Source organism: Lathyrus oleraceus, chromosome 4 (genome assembly GCF_024323335.1).
Source record: "Lathyrus oleraceus cultivar Zhongwan6 chromosome 4, CAAS_Psat_ZW6_1.0, whole genome shotgun sequence".
Classification (NCBI taxonomy): domain Eukaryota; kingdom Viridiplantae; phylum Streptophyta; class Magnoliopsida; order Fabales; family Fabaceae; genus Lathyrus; species Lathyrus oleraceus.
Window position 1 is genome coordinate 298353186 of NC_066582.1, and position 17187 is coordinate 298370372.

The 17187-nt window shown below is 40.1% G+C and overlaps 1 protein-coding gene across 1 annotated transcript; it reads right to left on the reverse strand.

The window, feature by feature from the left end:
* Window positions 1-15831: 15831 nt before the first annotated feature.
* Window positions 15832-16722, reverse strand: LOC127137198 (uncharacterized). Its single transcript, XM_051063681.1, has one exon. It carries the CDS (start codon window positions 16720-16722, stop codon window positions 15832-15834), a length of 891 nt encoding a protein of 296 aa, XP_050919638.1.
* Window positions 16723-17187: the final 465 nt, after the last annotated feature.

Below are 17187 nucleotides of genomic sequence, written 5' to 3' on the forward strand. Positions count from 1 at the left end.
TCCGTTCCAATTAATTAAAAAGAAAATCATTATTAATCCAAATAAATATTAAATAATTATTTAGAAACTTCAAAAAATCACAAAATGTGCAATATTAATCCAATTAATTTGAGACTTTTTTTGTTAATCTTTTTTTTTCTCTACTATTTTATAGATACAAAATTAAAAATGTTGCTTGGTAAAAATTTGTATTGTCCTAGAGTTGTTATTGATGTATACATATTTCACATACTTTACCATTTTAATTATAGAATCACCATAAAATATCCAATTGAATTGAAAATCTAGATAATGATTCCTAACTCATTTCTGGAATTTTTGACATAGGTTTCATAATTTTTGGGCCTGTGGTTTTTTAGATATGATTTATTGAATTTGAGTGTGTATATGTGTGACACCATATGACATGCTGAGTTTCCCGAATTTTTTGCCACGTTTCCCTCTGGCCAATGGCCCTAATTTTTTGCATATGATATCTTTAATATGTCAGGATTCACTGTGATTTTTTGTGGATTTTTACAATCCATTTTCAATTTAATTAAGATTTTTGATTGCTGCCTATCATTGTTGGGACTTCACTTGTGACACATTTTTTAGCATGTTGCCATATTCTCATACCTTATCCAATGACCATGAAAATTGATGACATAGTTCCTAACACATTAAGCTACAATTTAGCTTTGGTCCCCTGTATTTCTAATGTACCATTGCTGTTTACCATCTAATTGAAGTTGGTGTATAATTGTAGACTTCATTTGATGTAGTTTTTGCATGCCTTGTCATGTTTAATTAATTCCTATTGATCTACTAGTCCAAATGACTTGAAAATTAACATGTGGCTTGTTGAATGTCTTCTGGTTAGAATGTAATTTTTGTGGATTTTTTGGTGCCATTTTGGCATTTATTTGGATATGATCTTGCTGGTTGCTTGTATGTGGTTTAATATTGCATCTTTTGCCTTCCATGTTGCATAGATTGAAATGTGTACATAGTTTGGATATGGGACCAATTGGGATCCCTTTGTTATTGAAATAGCTTGACTTTGATCATGAATTGGTTGCTGTTTTAGGATTTTTCCTTCTTTTGGACCCTAGGCTAGTCCTAGTGGTCTTATTACTTACATTTGAAGTTGTTTTTGGCTTTTCAGGTTAAGGAGTTAATGATTAAAGGAATTGTTTCACATTTGGGATTATCTTACTTGACTTGTAAACTAATGTGGCTGTTTTGTAGGATGTTGGTTCATGTCGAGCTTTGTGCTATGCACATTATTGTTTGATTATGATTGTACATTGTTGATTATTGTATTGTTGTTTGATTATGAATGGGATGCTGATCATGTTTGACTTTTTCCAGGTACCCTTAGTTGCTCAGTTCTCTTAAGAACTTGCATTGCTTTGCTTAAATAGCAACTTGCATTGAGGTATAGAACCTTCTTCTTCATGTAGTCTGGAGACCCGGCCCGTTATTTGGCCGGGCAAATTGTCTGAAGTCCTCCTTAAGAGGCATTGATTGTGATTGTTTATATTTGTCCCAAGCAGGAAAAGCCCTCATACGAGGCAATTGGTGGATCAAAGAGGTAAATAGCCTACCTCCCACTATTCTGTGAGTCTTCTCCTTGCTCCCATTACATGGTTGTAGCATTGAGATCCAAACCCAAGATCTATCGAGTCCAATTGGGGAAAGAGTTCCATCTTTCTGAACTCCCCCACATTCTTATATTTACATGCTCTCTCGGACATGAGATAGAAGCAATGAGGCACACCCCTCATATCCTTTCATCTGCTTCACCTGAGCCCTTCAATGGCCAGGTTAAGAGCGACACTTACCTCTTACAGTGGACTTTCATAGTCAAACCCTTTTGCTTGAGCCTCATGAATGGTTATAGCGTGTGCTACTTGAATTTATGTGATTGATTACTTGATTCCTTTATACATGATTATTTGATGGCCATTGTGCATTTACTATCATTGATCGCCGTTGTGCATTTATCATCTTTGTTTGCCATTAGTGCATGATCATTTCTTTGTCCTTGTGACATTGATGTTTTCCCATTGAGGAACCAGTTATAAGTCCCTGTGAGTTGGCATCTGTTCCCATGACATGGAAGAGATAGAGTGTAAGACCTCATTGGTCACTCATATCTTCTTTGCTCTTTGTTTGAGCATTGTTGTTGTATGTGAGGATTCATTGTAAGTCCCTGTGATGTGGCATTTGTATTCCTAGGATCATACTGTGGAGGTTAACATAAGTCCAGATGGATTGGCAGTTGACTTCCCTGTTTTGTTTTTGTTTTATTCTGATGGAGATTAGTATAAGTCCATAGAGTGGCTTCTGATATCCTTACTTGTTTTAGGAGACAGGTATAAGACCATTGAGTGGCATCCAGTATCCGCTTTTATTTACTTTCATCTGTTACCATGTACATACCATTGCTCATGTGTAGCCTATTCCTAAGGACCCTCTTGAATCATCTTCTATATGATTTCAAGAGGCGGACCCTTCTAAGAAGTTTTACTTATACACCATTCCATTCACCCCATTGTGTCCTACCTTTTCGCACATACTTTTAAAACTTTGAAATAAGTGTCGTGCAAACATTCTCACCTTCTTTCCAAATTAGAAACTTGGACCTTAAGTCCATGATTTTTCAAATTCCATTTTGTAAATACTTCTTTGAATCAATCTTAATCATACTTTGACTCCTTTTGTGAATAATCCTAATCAACTAATTCCACTCATTCAAATGTTTTGGCTTTGTCCATTCTTGTTAATCTTTTCATGCATTAGCCATAGGTTTCAATTCTCATTGTGGTTGATGTAAACCTCACCCTATCCTTAGTGAGTCGACAATAAGACTTCCGTACTGAAAACAGGGTTAACCCCTCTAGTGCGTCGAAGCTATCCTCACATGGTGGATGTTGGTCTTGGTCGAGTTTTCTCCCATTGATAATGAAGAACCTTAAGTGCTATTGTTTAAAATTGAACTCACAAATGTTTTGGAAATCTTTTAGCCGAACTACGGCGTTTTGATCCTTACCTTTGATGGAAGGTACGTAGGCAACGGGTTCATCCGTTCGAACACAAAAATAATTAACTTGTACATTCTTTCCTCATCATCCCACTCGTGTTTGCACAATATGTCAAAACAAATAAATATTTTTATACAACAAGTGTGAAAAGGGCTCCCTAGGAGTACCTAGGACGCATTGGGTGCCTAACACCTTCCCATTGCGTAATTTACCCCCTTACCCCGATCTCTGATCTTTTTCATTAGTTTTCTACGTGTAAAACTTCTTAGGTTTTTGTTCGCTTTTTAACCAGTCCTTAGGATAAATAAAAGTGCGGTGGCGACTCTATATTCATTGTATACTTTGCTTATGATTTAATCAATAGATCATATAGTAACGAATACACCGCTACAGATGGTCTATATGACTTTTCCCTGAAACAGACTTGATCACAATATCATCAATGTACACTTGCATGAAAGTTTCAATAAAGTCATGAAAAATGGAATTCATAGCCCGTTGGTAAGTTGCTCCAGCATTTTTTAAACCAAAAGGCATTACTACCCATTCGTACGTTCCTATTGCTCCAGGACAACGAAAAGCTGTTTTAGGAACATCTTCTTCAGCAATAAAAGTTTGATTATAGCCAGAGTATCCATCTAGCCTACTTAAATACTCGTGGCCTGCTGCAGAATCTATAAGCATTTCTGCCACTGGCATAGGATATTCATCCTTTGGGGTAGCCGAATTTAAGTCTCGAAAATCAATGCATACCCTAAGTTTGCCATTTTTCTTAATTATAGGAACTATATTTGCAATCCATTCGACATACCTGGTTGTGCGGATGAACTTGCATTTTAGAAGTCTTTCGACCTCTTCTTTTATTTTCGACAAAATCTCTGGTGCGAAGCGTCTTGGAGTCTGCTTTACTGGCTTCTCTCCTTCCATTATTGGCAGCTGCAATTCGACCAAACTTCTATCTAAACCAGGCATCTCGTCGTAATCCCATGCGAAGCAGTCTTTGAACTCTTTCAGCAACTGGACTATTTCGACTTTGAACTGGGGGTCCATCTTTGCGCTTATGTAGATTGGTCTACTTTCTGCCCCCAGTCCTAAATTTATTTCTTCTAATGGATCCTGCGCCACCATCTTCACGTTAGTTGACACTGGATCTTTTTCGAACCCCAGAGGTTCGTCATCATAAATGGCGTCAAGCTTTTGGTGTTACCATTCGCCCATCTGGTTGTTATCATAATCTTCTGCAACGTCTCTTTGGGGACATTGTTCGTTGGAATTTTCTTTGTTGGCTTCGACAACCATATATTTTACTTCGGCCTCAAGGGCCTCTTTGAGTTTGTTTTCGGCTATGTAAGCCGTAATTCTTTCGAGCGCTGATTCCTTACTCATCATCATCAAATTCGCTTCCCCATCTTGTTGGCGCTATATGAGTAGTTCCCCACATGTAGTTTGATTCGCCAATTACTTCTTTGTCCCACTGAAAACCATGTGTAGGATGAAGGTACATGGAGCAGTAGGCGTTGTCTGTTGCTTTTAGGTCGAACTCGGCTGGGCTGCACTGAGGTATGTGAGCCAGGTTCTTGTCGAAACTTTGACTGTTGACATTGTTCACTTTTGTCGTGAAATAACTTTGATCAGCTTCAATGTTTTCGACAATCCCGTCGGGTCTCCAGATGGCTATTCGCTGATGCATTGAAGAAGGTACGGCTCCTACACCATGAATCCACTCCCTTCCAAGTAGTAAGTTGTAATTCGCCCTTGAAGCAATGACCATGAACATTGTTGGCCTTGTTATGGTTCCAACAGTCAAATCTACCTGGATAACGCCCATAGTGGTTCCTACTTTTCCTTCGTAGTTCGACAACACCATGTTGTGAGGTTTTGCGTCTGAATCATCCTTCCCAATCTTCTTTAGCATGAAATGAGGCATCAAATTTGCTGTTGCTCCTCCATCTACCAGTATCTTGTTTACACCAACATTCTCAACCTTTCCTTTTATGAACAAAGGCTTTAAATGTGCCTTCATGGAATCATCTGGCCTTTCGAAGAAAGCATTCTGTTCTTCGACGCAACCATTGTTCATGACGTAGTAGCAAACGGGCCTATGTACCATTGTTTCCTCTTCCATCTCATCTTCCTCGTCTTTGACCTCCATGATTCTATCATAATCTTTAGGGAGGACAAAAACCACATTGCATATCACATTAAAGGACGCTTCTGAGTCAAATTCGAAGTTGTCAGTTATTTCTTCGTCTTCTTGCACCTTCTCTTTGGACACCACTGGTTCGACCATGCTGCCAGGATTGATCTGGTGGGAGGTCTCCTCTCTGTTAACTATCTGAGCATTGTCACTGGATTCTGCTTTATCTTTGCTATCAGCACCTTTTCCAATCGCGCTTTTTTCTGTAGTTTCTTTTTTTGCCCTCTTCTGCCTCTGGAATCTTCTCCATTGGGATCTTGACATAGGATTTTTCCCTTTGTAGTTTTCTGAAGGATATGGTCTCGGTTTGTGCTTCTCCACCTCCTTCTTATCTTCCATCGAAGTGCCTCTCTGAACTTCAAAATTTCTCCATTTTTTCTGTCCTTGAGCATCTCTAATGGGTTGAACCCATTTGTCATCCGTTGCTTTGTTGGATGGTTTGTAAGTGCTATGGTGTCTTTCTCCATGCCTCCATTGGTGATGATCATTTTTTCTTGGGTCATATCCTGTTGTCCCCCAATTTTCTTTTCTCTTGGCTTTATCCACTGCTTCCAGATTGGTTGCTGCCTTCCTGTGGAAGATTGCACCGCAACGTGGGCATAAAATCACTTCAGTCCTCATCTTTTTGCACCTCTTGATGAATTCCACTAGATTTTCCTCTTCTTTAGGATATGCCAACCTTCGGTACTCCTCTCGACAGCGATCTTCATCCACTTCTGCCTGGTTTCTCTGAGATACTTCCACCATATTCATCCCAACATTCTGTTCGTCAGCAATGCTTAATTTGTTCATTTTTTTTAATAAGTCTTTCTTCTTCGACTTCACCATTTCTTTTTATCTGGTCAAACTCCTTTTCTGGGCAGCAACACCAAGATATTTTCCTGGGACCATGTTTGCAACAACATTTGTTCGAATTTCTTTTGGGGTCCTCCATTACCCTACGTAGGATTCCACCGGTCACAGGCTTCATAGGACCATCCACAACTTCTACTTTGATTCCTGTGACCTCTTTATTGAAAGGTCCCATAATGTTGATGCATTTTGCGACATCACCTATCCTCATTTGGTCAGGATCAAGGCCTTCAGTAGCCTTGTTTTCAATAGTGAGGTCTCCAGTAACCTTATTTTTGATGATAGGGAGATTGTCAGTTGTCTCAGTTGTTTTTTCATTGTTGCTCAAAGGTAAATCCCCCCACCCGGTTGGCTGGATTGCGTTGATGTTGATACGAGAACTTGCAGGCGCAGTGTATTTCGCGAGATAATCGTACTTCCCACTTGGCTGTCCCAAGCAATCCCAATTTGCTCCTTGTCGATCTACAACATCTTCAGCAATATTGTCAGTGTCCTTTTTGTCGAAACCTTCAGTAGTTTCCATCTTTTTCTGGTCGTCAAAGCCTTCAGTAACTTCAACTTTGTTCTGGTTTGTAAGATCATCAGCAATCTCAACCATGTTGATATTAGTGTCGAAACCTCCAGCAGCTTCCACCATTTCAAAACTGCCGTTAGAAGCAACTTCGACCTCCACCATATTCACAATGGATGGTTCAGCATAATGGGCTTCGACTGGCCGCATGGGATTCAAATCAATCCTCATCTGTTGTTTTGGCTTATCACCAAACTTCAGCCTTCCGTCACGGATAGCATTTTGAACGAGATCCCTGAAAAGGAAACACCAAGACATTTTATGGCCCAGAAAGTTATGGTATTTACAAAAACCTCTCTTTTTCTGTTGTTCCACAGGCGGTTCTTTAGCGCCTGGTGGTTTTATTAATTGACCATCTTTAACCAATAAGTCGAAAATCTCGTCACATTTGGTGATGTCGAACGTATAAGTTCTTTTAGGAAACTTATCATTGGTTTCGACTGGATTTTCGTTCAACGGAGTTAGTACTTTACACAAATATGGTGGGCCTTGCTTCAGTTCTGCTAAGTCAATCTCTTGTTCGTCGAAGTTACTTGGTTCGTTTTCGTCGTATTCATCATCTTGACATACCCCTACATAGGCCACCCTTTTTTTTTTTTTTTATTTGCTCTAAATTTTTCATCCCTTAACCTTTCGACTTGTCTCACCCTATCTGCTAATTGCGCCATATCCCTTAAATACTGAGTGTCTAGTTTCTTTCTTATAGAATAATCTAGACCCCCTGCGGCCATTTCGACTAACTCATGTTCTGGCACCCGAGTGAAACACCTAGCCTTTAGCAACCTGAACCTATTTAAATAATCATCTATTGGTTCTGAGTATTTTCTCTTAACACTGGCTAATTCCTTCAGACTTATTTTGGTTTGTCCCATGTAAAATTGTTCATGGAATAACCTCTCTAATTGGGTCCACGTATACACTGAGTTTGCATGCAAGGATGTAAACCAAGTAAACGCGCTTTTCGTCAAGGAACTAGGAAAGTATTTTATTTTCAAATTTTCATTACGGGTTATCTCTCCTGCTTCAATCAGATAACATGCTACATGTTCTATGGTAGATTCACTAGTATCCCCTGAGAATTTGGTGAACTTAGGAACTTTCCATCTTGGGGGAAATTATTCTTGCAAAATATATTCCGACAGTGGGGAAGCGTAACTGAGCCTTTGTAATCATACGTTTACCCTATTTTGTGCCATTATCATTTCGACCATGGCCGCTAAATTGTTTTCGGCAGGCAAGTTATTATACCGGATTCGCTGTTGCAAGACAGCATCAGTGTCTTGGCCTCTCTGGACTACTATCCTTCTAGGCTCTTGTGGAACAGGAATTTCGACACGAGGCTGTTCGACTACTTCCTCTTGGTTTCTGACATTTGCCTGGGGATTATCTAAAGGTATTTGATTTATTGTAGGCTCTTCTTGGACCGCCACCACTGGGTCCTGAACCACTTGTTCTCTGTGTCGGGTTTGAGGGACCCCAAAAAAGTCAGCAATGCGCGTCATTTGCGCTGCCAACAATTGGTTTGTTTGGGTGGTGTTTTGTATTAGAGGATTAAACACCGCCCCCATTTATTGTGTCAACATTTGGACCATATCATGATTACTCTCGTCCATTTGTTGTCTAATTACTTGCGCAAAATTATTTGTTATTGCCGGCATGTAAAGTGGTTGTTGGTTTAGTCTACTCATGTTTCCGCCATATCCTGACCCTTGTAATGGTGAAGACATATTGGCCATAGAATCAGAATATAATACCGGCGAATTATGTAAATTTTCCATTACCGAAGTTGGCATTCCAAATGGTTGTTCCCTACCAGACATAGGCATGGTGAAATTTGTCACAAAAGGCCTAGAAGCATTCCTTATAGGGGGAGGTGTCCCAACAGGCATTTGTTGCGCCCTAATGGACGGACTAGGCGCATTTTGCGATATTGAAACCGTTGATATTGACCCTGTTAACGAAGGCACAGCCTCTGACATAGGGACTGATCCCACATTTCCTCCTGTCGAAGGGATAGGGTTGGATACTGGGATGGCTTCATTTGGATTAGGATTATTTGGATTATTTGGATGACTCACCATTTTCCTTACTCTCGTTCTTTTAGGTCTTTCTACGTCAGATACGACTAATTTACCGCTTCTTAGTCTCATACAACGAAGAAGAAACCTTGACTAAAGATTATTTAAGTTTTAGATTTTGCACTGGTCCCACTAGGTGTGCCAATTTGTTCGCTGTTGATTTTGGCGAACAACCTCTGGTTTTTCAAAACTTATTGAATTGGGTTACTTGCAGGATCAACCATACAAATCCTAGGACATGTGCAAATTTAAATATCTTTGTAACTCTTTAGAACAACCTTTGTATCCTTTATTTGGTTTACTAAGTCTTTCATGTACGAAAGATATTGACTAAAAGTGCTTAAGTAAAAGTAAACTTAACAAGACTAAGATAAATGGCGAAAAATAAATGGCGAAGAATAAATTGCATAAAGTAAATGCAAAGGATAAATGACTGGTAAATATAAAGGAAAATTGGTAAAGAACTTTGAAATTTATAAGATAAAACTTTAAAGAAGTGGTGTTTGTTCACACGTACATTTTCCAGATAAGACTCTTTTCTCTCACAGGGGTACTGTGAGTATTTTGCAGGAATTTTGTACAAGTTTTTCACCCACCCATTCTGATAACAACTATCCTATTTATATACAAACAAAATAACTGTCACTAATGAATAAATCCTAAAACTATGACACTTGGCTCTCTGCATGACTTCCTTTCGCCAGGTGCTTCCACGCGTCTTCTGCCAAACGTTATAACTCTTTTGAATTTGAATTTCTGCTTTACGTCGAAATGACGCGTCTCCTCAGACTTGTCGAATTGTCGAAATATCATAACATCATCCATACTTGTCAAAGACGTCTTTTCATCTGCAGACATCTTCTTCTGTCGAAATATCGAACCACCAATCTGTCGAAGTTTCGAAAACACTTATCAACCTAAACTGTTGAAAATGCTCTTCAAGTATATATTTCTAGTTTTTTTCTTTTTCTTTTTGCAAGCATCTCCATTTGTCGAAAACACTATTCTGCTTATTAATTTCATGGCATCAAAAATACATGTATACACATGGGTGGTTGTGTCAGGGCTACTATAGGTCAAAATTTCTTCTCCCGACAGTCCAGAACGTCTGCTTTGCTTGTCTATCCCTCCGGTACACTTGTTTACACCTGAAACCAAAAGAACTACCACAAAAGGACATAAAATGGAGTATGATGATACATATAACATGTACTCAACAAATGGAGACAACAATACCAAACATATAAATAACCAAACAAAACAATAAAATAAGTGGACTAATGTGTTACCGACTTCTTACAACGGTGCCAAATGAGTATCAGAAAACAAGGAGAATTGGAGACTGATCACAAACTTATCTCATTGCTTGTCCTCAAGTGATGCTCGAGACATCAGGACGGTTGCCCCCAAATTTCGCATCCACAATGCTATTGCGATCTTTCGCGATCTCATGTTCACTTTTCAATCACAGTTTTACTCTTTCCCGATTTCCGACTCTAGCCACACTTTAACTTTGACACATCTTTTGGCCTATAGCTTTTCACACTCTCACCAAATCTCTCGGGATCAAAGTGTTTACACTCAAGAAAACATAGCATGCAAAGTCAACTCTTAGGTTTGAAATACAGATACCTTCATAACAAGCAACACACAACACACACTATTCAAGGACTTTTTCGGTTGTAATGGGACTAAGGTGTAAGGTGGGGAGTTAAAACAAAAAAGGGAAATACTAGGGGTTTAGGCTCAGATTTCATGTTGTTACCCTCGTACTGTTGTTCAAATTTAAACTCGGGGGTATTTCTTTTGGACACCGTTCTTGTTGAGGTTCATTGGCTCATATATTTTCTTTTATCGCTCTTTTGAGCATGCTTTTGCCAACCATAATATTTCTAGATAAGTGCTTTATGATCTCTTTTTTTTTCTTTTTTTCTCATCTTTTTACACTTATCTAAGGTTTGCCAGTGTCCCCAAATTTTGATGAAACCCCAAACTTAGGCTTTTCAGCAGCTTTGGGGTAAACAACACTTATCTAAGCAAGGTGTGGTAGTGTATGAGCATATGTCTATATACAATGGTGTAATAACAAACAAAAGGAAATGTGGCTCAAATTTGGTGAACGAAGGGTAATAATGACGGGTTGGATGGAAAGGCTCGGGGTTAAAATACAAAAACAATGTCTTAGTGTGTATAGTGTGTTATGAAATTTCAGTATCTCTAATGCAAACCTAGAGAGACAAAGACATACCTGAACATCTCTCAAGATGACAAATGTTTGGCTTTTTGTAGTTCTTACCATGTTTTGTCTAGCTTTCATGCTTCCAAGATGTCTCTCAGTGTGATGTAGCTTTGTATTCTCTTCGGTTACAGAGTGTCCCTACAAAAATCCAGTGACAGAGAGTCGTCTCCGATTTTGTGGGTCAGTAGCATCAACCTTCGGGGGTTTCCAGAAGAGCAAGTAGAGGGGTGTGTCTTCCATCCAATCGCTCCAAGCTCCATCGTTCATCCGACACGAATGTCCTTTATCTATAACACATAGAGTACCATACAACTAATTAAAACAAAAATATTAAGAACAAAACAAACAATAAAAAACAACAAATAATAACCCCCCCCCCCCCCCCCCCCACACACACACACGCTTGAACTAAACATTGTCCATAATGTTTAATCCAAGATAGAGAGGGACTCACACCGGTTCACTGTGGTGGCGAAAATTGCAACATCAGACGTTGCATCATCGCATGCATCTCGTCCATCAGAGTCCCTTGACGAGCTTGCTCTACACCTTGGCGTGTTTGCTCCGCTCGAAGATCTCCAATTTCTGTTTGCATCCATGACCATTGGTCCGGCGTCACATGTGACGAATCGGCATCTGGGTGCATGGAGCCCTTTGGTGGAGCAGCAAATTGTTCCTGATCCTGCATCTCTTCCTGTACTTCTTCCTCTGGTGGGTCACTTGCAGCAAATGTGTCAGCATTGTGCTCGTCCATATCATCTTGGACGACACTTTCATATAGCCAATTGGTCGTGTTTGAGATGCTAATTCGTGCAGGGTCAGGAAGAGCCATAATGAACTGACCCGAACTCATTAAGGCATAATAATCAGAAACTTGTGAAGTCATACCTTGCTGGACCAATGCGTTCATGTTCAGTTTGCTCTTACCTGCTACCGGTGTTTCATTAAGTGTATCCAGGTCATATCTGAAATGATGGGCAATTTGAGTGATGATGCCCCCTATGGAGATTCCCCCTTTGGCTGCCCTCCCCAGGCGACCCAGATAATTTGCAGCAAATGCTGCAACACTTACAGCTACCCGGTTTGCCATGGCAAACAAAAAGAACAACTCTCTCTGGGTGGCTACACCTGTACTGTCACCCCTGCCAAAAAGTGTGAAAGCCACCATCTTCTGGGTATACCTGAAACAGGGATTTTGAATACCTGATGCCTTCGCCCCTTTAGCAACATAGTCGGATCATCCCGTAATGGCCAGCCAGAACGTCTTAGCATTGAAGCTGTCTGGTACGGCTCCGGGGCCATAAAGGGGTATGCGAAGAATTTCACCCAGCTGCTCCATTGTCAACTCATGGTCGACATTGTACAATCTGAAAGACATCGTTCCTCCAAAGTACATCGTTGTACCCGTCCAAACTTTTTTAAGCTTGAACTCAATTGTGCTCAGAAATTCTAATGTGATGCGCTCATAGGTTGGTGCTTCACAATGCACAAACTCAAGCATACCTAGAACATGGAACATCCTATCAAATTTTTCAGACATACCTAATTGAAATATAGTATCGGAGCAAAGGTACCTTGTCAGAGTGATTTTACGTTTGACATGAGATGCGTACCTCCGTTTATGCTCCGGATTGTCAAAGATTATGTCATGTGAATTTGGATGATGGATTGTCCGTTTCCGTGGACGGGATGATTTCGCATCTACTTGCTTCCCTTTGGAAATTCTTTTCGGCGACATTTTTGTTTCCTGAAACAAAATTTATCACCCCAAAAATTAAGGAAAACAGAAAAAGATTACCGTAGCTTTGTAGAGGATGGCGAGTAGAACAACTTTCGTGAAGGGTGCCGACAATATGGACAGAGTATGGCGGTAAAGTTGGGAGCTTTAAGGTAGTTTGGTAATGGAGGAATGTAAAGAAAATGAGAGGAAGGAGAAGGATGATGTGAAAATGAGAGAGAGAGTGAAATAAAATCAGATTTTATTGGTAGATTAAGGGTAAAATATGTTTAAGTGGTGAAAATTTCGGGTGGGGTCCACAAAAACACAAAAAGACGAAATTTGAAAAATATGGTCGTTGGTGCTTCACAATGCACATTCTCAATCAGACCATTTTCCTGTCCCTGATAGTAATGCTTCAACCGTTGTCCATTTACCTTGGAGGTGTCCCAATTATTAGGATTTTTCAGTTCGATAGCTCCATGGGGGAACACTTTGTGAACCACAAACGGACCCGATCACCTGGATTTCAACTTTCCTGGAAAAAGCTTTAATCTAGAGTTGAACAAGGCACCAACTGTCCCTCGACAAACTCTTTTCTCTGTAGATTCTGATCATGCCATTTCTTTGTCTTTTCTTTGTATAGCTTGGTCTTTTCATACGCTTGATTCCAAAATTACTCTAACTCATGGAGCTGAAGGATGCGGGACTCACCTGCTTTAGCCAGATCATAATTCAAGAATTTGGATGCCCAAAATGCTTTGTGCTCCAACTCTAGTGGCAAGTGACAAGCTTTACCATAAACCAACTGATACATGGACATACCTATGGGCGTTTTGAAAGCCGTTATGTATGCCCATAGTGCATCTTCTAACTTTAGTGCCCAATCCTTCCTAGATGCGAACACAGTCTTTTCCAATATTTGCTTAATCTGCATGTTGGACACTTCGACCTGGCCATTCGTTTGAGGGTGATACGGAGTGGCGATCTTGTGTTTAACATTATACTTCTTTAGCAGATTCTCCATCAGTTTGTTCAAAAAGTGAGTGCCTTCATCACTGATAAGTGCTCTTGGCACCCCAAATCTTGAAAAGATATTGTTCTTCAGAAATGTCACCACCACTTTAGCGTCATTGGTGGGTAATGCCACAACTTCCACCCACTTGGATACATAGTCAACTACTACCAAGATGTAATTTTTCCCACAAGATGGTGGAAATGGCCCCATGAAATTTATTCCCCAGACATCAAACAATTCAACCTCCAACATAGAATTTTGCGGTATTTGATTTCTCTTTGAAATATTCCCCGTTCTTTGACATCTGTCGCATTCTTTGACGATGTCTTGGGCATCTTTGAACAAAGTGGGCCAATATAGACCTGATTGAAGAACTTTGGCTGCTGTTCGGTCTTCACTGAAACGTCCTCCATAGTTTGAATCATGACAAGCTCTAAGTGCATCCCTTTGCTCCCCCTCTGGGACACATCTTCTGACCAGCCCATCCACTCCTCTTTTGTATAGGAATGGGTCATCCCACAAGTAAAACCTGCAATCATGAACAAACTTTTTCTTTTTGTTAGAATCAAAATCGTTGGGGATTACACCCCCATCAAATAATTCGCGTAGTCTGTGAACCACGGGACACCGATAACAACGAGGATATGTTCATCAGCGAACTCATCCTTTATCGGTCTCTTTTCTTCTGTTTCTTCAATAGGTGACATGCGGGATAGATGATTCGCCACTGTGTTTTCACACCCTCTTTTGTCTCGGATCTCGACATCAAATTCTTGGAGGAGTAAGATCCATCTGAGGAGGCTCGGCTTAGAGTCTTGCTTAGCAAACAAATATTTCAAAGCGGCATGATTCGTACACACTACAACCTTTGATCCCAACAAATACTGCCTGAACTTGTCAAAAGCATAAACCACGACCAACAACTCTTTTTCCGTGGTTGGGTAGTTCATCTGTGTCGGGTTCAACACATGACTAGCATAGTAAATGACATGTAATAACTTCTCTTTTCGCTGTCCTAAGACTTCCCCTACAATAATATCACTAGCATCACACATGATCTCAAATGGTAGAGACCAATCGGGGGCAATAACAATAGGTGCTGAAAACAGTTTTCTTTTCAATGTCTCAAAGGCCATGGTGCATTCTTTGTTGAACAGAAACGCCTTATCTTTAACCAACAGAGTGGTTAGAGGTTTAGCAATTTTCGAGAAATCTCTTATGAACCTGCGGTAAAAACCTATATGTCCTAAGAAAATCCTGATACCCTTCTCATTCACCGGGGGTGGGAGTTTAGATATCACTTCTACTCTTGCTTGGTCAACTTCAATTCCCTTATAAGAAATTTTATGACCCAACACTATCCCCTCACGCACCATGAAGTGACATTTCTCCCAATTCAGAATTAGGTTCATTTTCTGGCACCTGTCTAAAACAAGAGAGAGATTAGTCAAACAGTTATCAAATGAGGATCCAAAGATTGAGAAGTCATCCATGAAGACTTTCATATGCTTTTCGAGCATGTCAGCGAAAATGGAAGTCATGCACCATTGGAAGGTGGCAGAAGCATTACACAACCCGAATGGCATTCTTCGGTAAGCAAAAACACCATACGGGCATGTGAATACCGTTTTTTCTTGGTCTTCCGGCGCTACAACAATCTGATTATACCCGGAGTATCCATCTAAAAAACAATAGTAGTCATGCCCAACTAACCTCTCCAACATCTGGTCAATAAATGGCAAAGGAAAATGGTCCTTCCTAGTTGCTGTGTTCAACCTTCTGTAATCAATGCAAACGCGCCACCCCGGTATTGTCCGCGTGGGAATTAGCTCATATTTTTCATTCCTTATTACGGTGGTCCCCCTTTTCTAGGGGCAACATGCACCGGGCTTACCCATAGACTATCAAAAATGGGATATATAAGACCCGCATCCAACAATTTTACCACTTCTTTCCGAACCACTTCCTTCATTGCCGGATTGAGTCTCCTATGTGGTTGGACTACCGACTTGTGGTCGTTTTCCATGAGAATTTATGCATGCACACAGTAGGGCTAATACCCTTCAAATCCTCAATTTCCCATCCAATAGCATTTTTGTACTTTTTCAAGACTCAGATGAGCTTTTCTTCTTAGATATTCTGAAGGCTTAAGTTTATGATAGCAGGACACTTTCCTTCAGGTTTGAGAAAAACATATTTGAGATTGTCAAGAAGTTGTTTCAAATCTGTTTCCTTCTTAGGTTCTTCATTCTCCTCACTAGATTGCGGTAGGCGTAAATCCTCCCACCGGCGTGGTCGAGATCCTTTCCATGGGGTTTGTGCGTCCAACAAGGCAAGCACTACAGATTCTCCGTTGTCCACCTCTTTATCCGACTCGAAAATGGACAAACTCAACACTCTTTCCAAAGTTGATTGGGGTGTATGCAAAGGGTTATCATGTGTCATCACCTGATCCAGAACCTCTATAGTATGACTGGTACAAATATCATCCTTGTACCTCATGGTGTTTCGAACACCGATTTTCAATTCCTCATCATAAACCTTCAGTGTCATTGTTCCTTCTTCTATGTTTATCAAGCACCATCCCATCTCCGAAAAGGGTCTCCCTAGAATGAGAGGGATCTTTTCATCTTCCGGCATTTCAAGAATTACAAAGTCCACCGGAAATACAAACTTATCAATTTTCACCAGAACATCTTCAACATTGCCATACAGTTTCTTGACTGAATGATCGGCGAATTGGAGTGTCATTCTGGTATCTTGCACAACCCCTATACCAAGCTTCTTATAAATAGATAATGACATGAGACTCACACTAGCTCCCAAATCAATAAGAGCTTTGTTGAACGACTTATCTCCAATACTACATGGAATAGTGACATCTCCTCGATCCTTCTTCTTTATTGGAATCTTCATACCCTGCAAAATAGCACTATAAGTTTCGGTTAGAATAATTGGGTTAATATCGGTGACACACCTCTTAGAAATGATATCCTTCATGAACTTGGCATATGTAGGCATTTGTTCAAGTGCCTCCAACAACGGAATGTTAATTTCTAACTTCTTGAACAACTCTAAGAATTTTTCAAAGTTTTTCTCATGTTGCCCTTTTTTTGTTTCTAGTGGGAAATGGGAGCTTAACAACCAGCTTGGGCTCAATGACTGTTTCTTTCACAATCGGTTTCGGTGCTACCACTTCTTATCTAACAACTTCATTTTCTTTGATCTCAAGGTCCACTTCGATCAATTGGCCTTCCTCTTCATCCACTTCCTCAAAAACTTCATCAATTTTACCATTTCGTGTTGTCACCGCACTGACATTATTATGCTCTCTAGGGTTTGTCACGGTTGCACTAGGTAAAGCACCTTGTGCTTGAGAACTCGAAGCTAGTTGCTGAGCGATTTTCCCCATTTGGACTTCAAGATTCTTTATAGATGTCGTGGTGTTTTTCTGATTGTTCGGGGTTTCTTCTTGAAATTGAACAT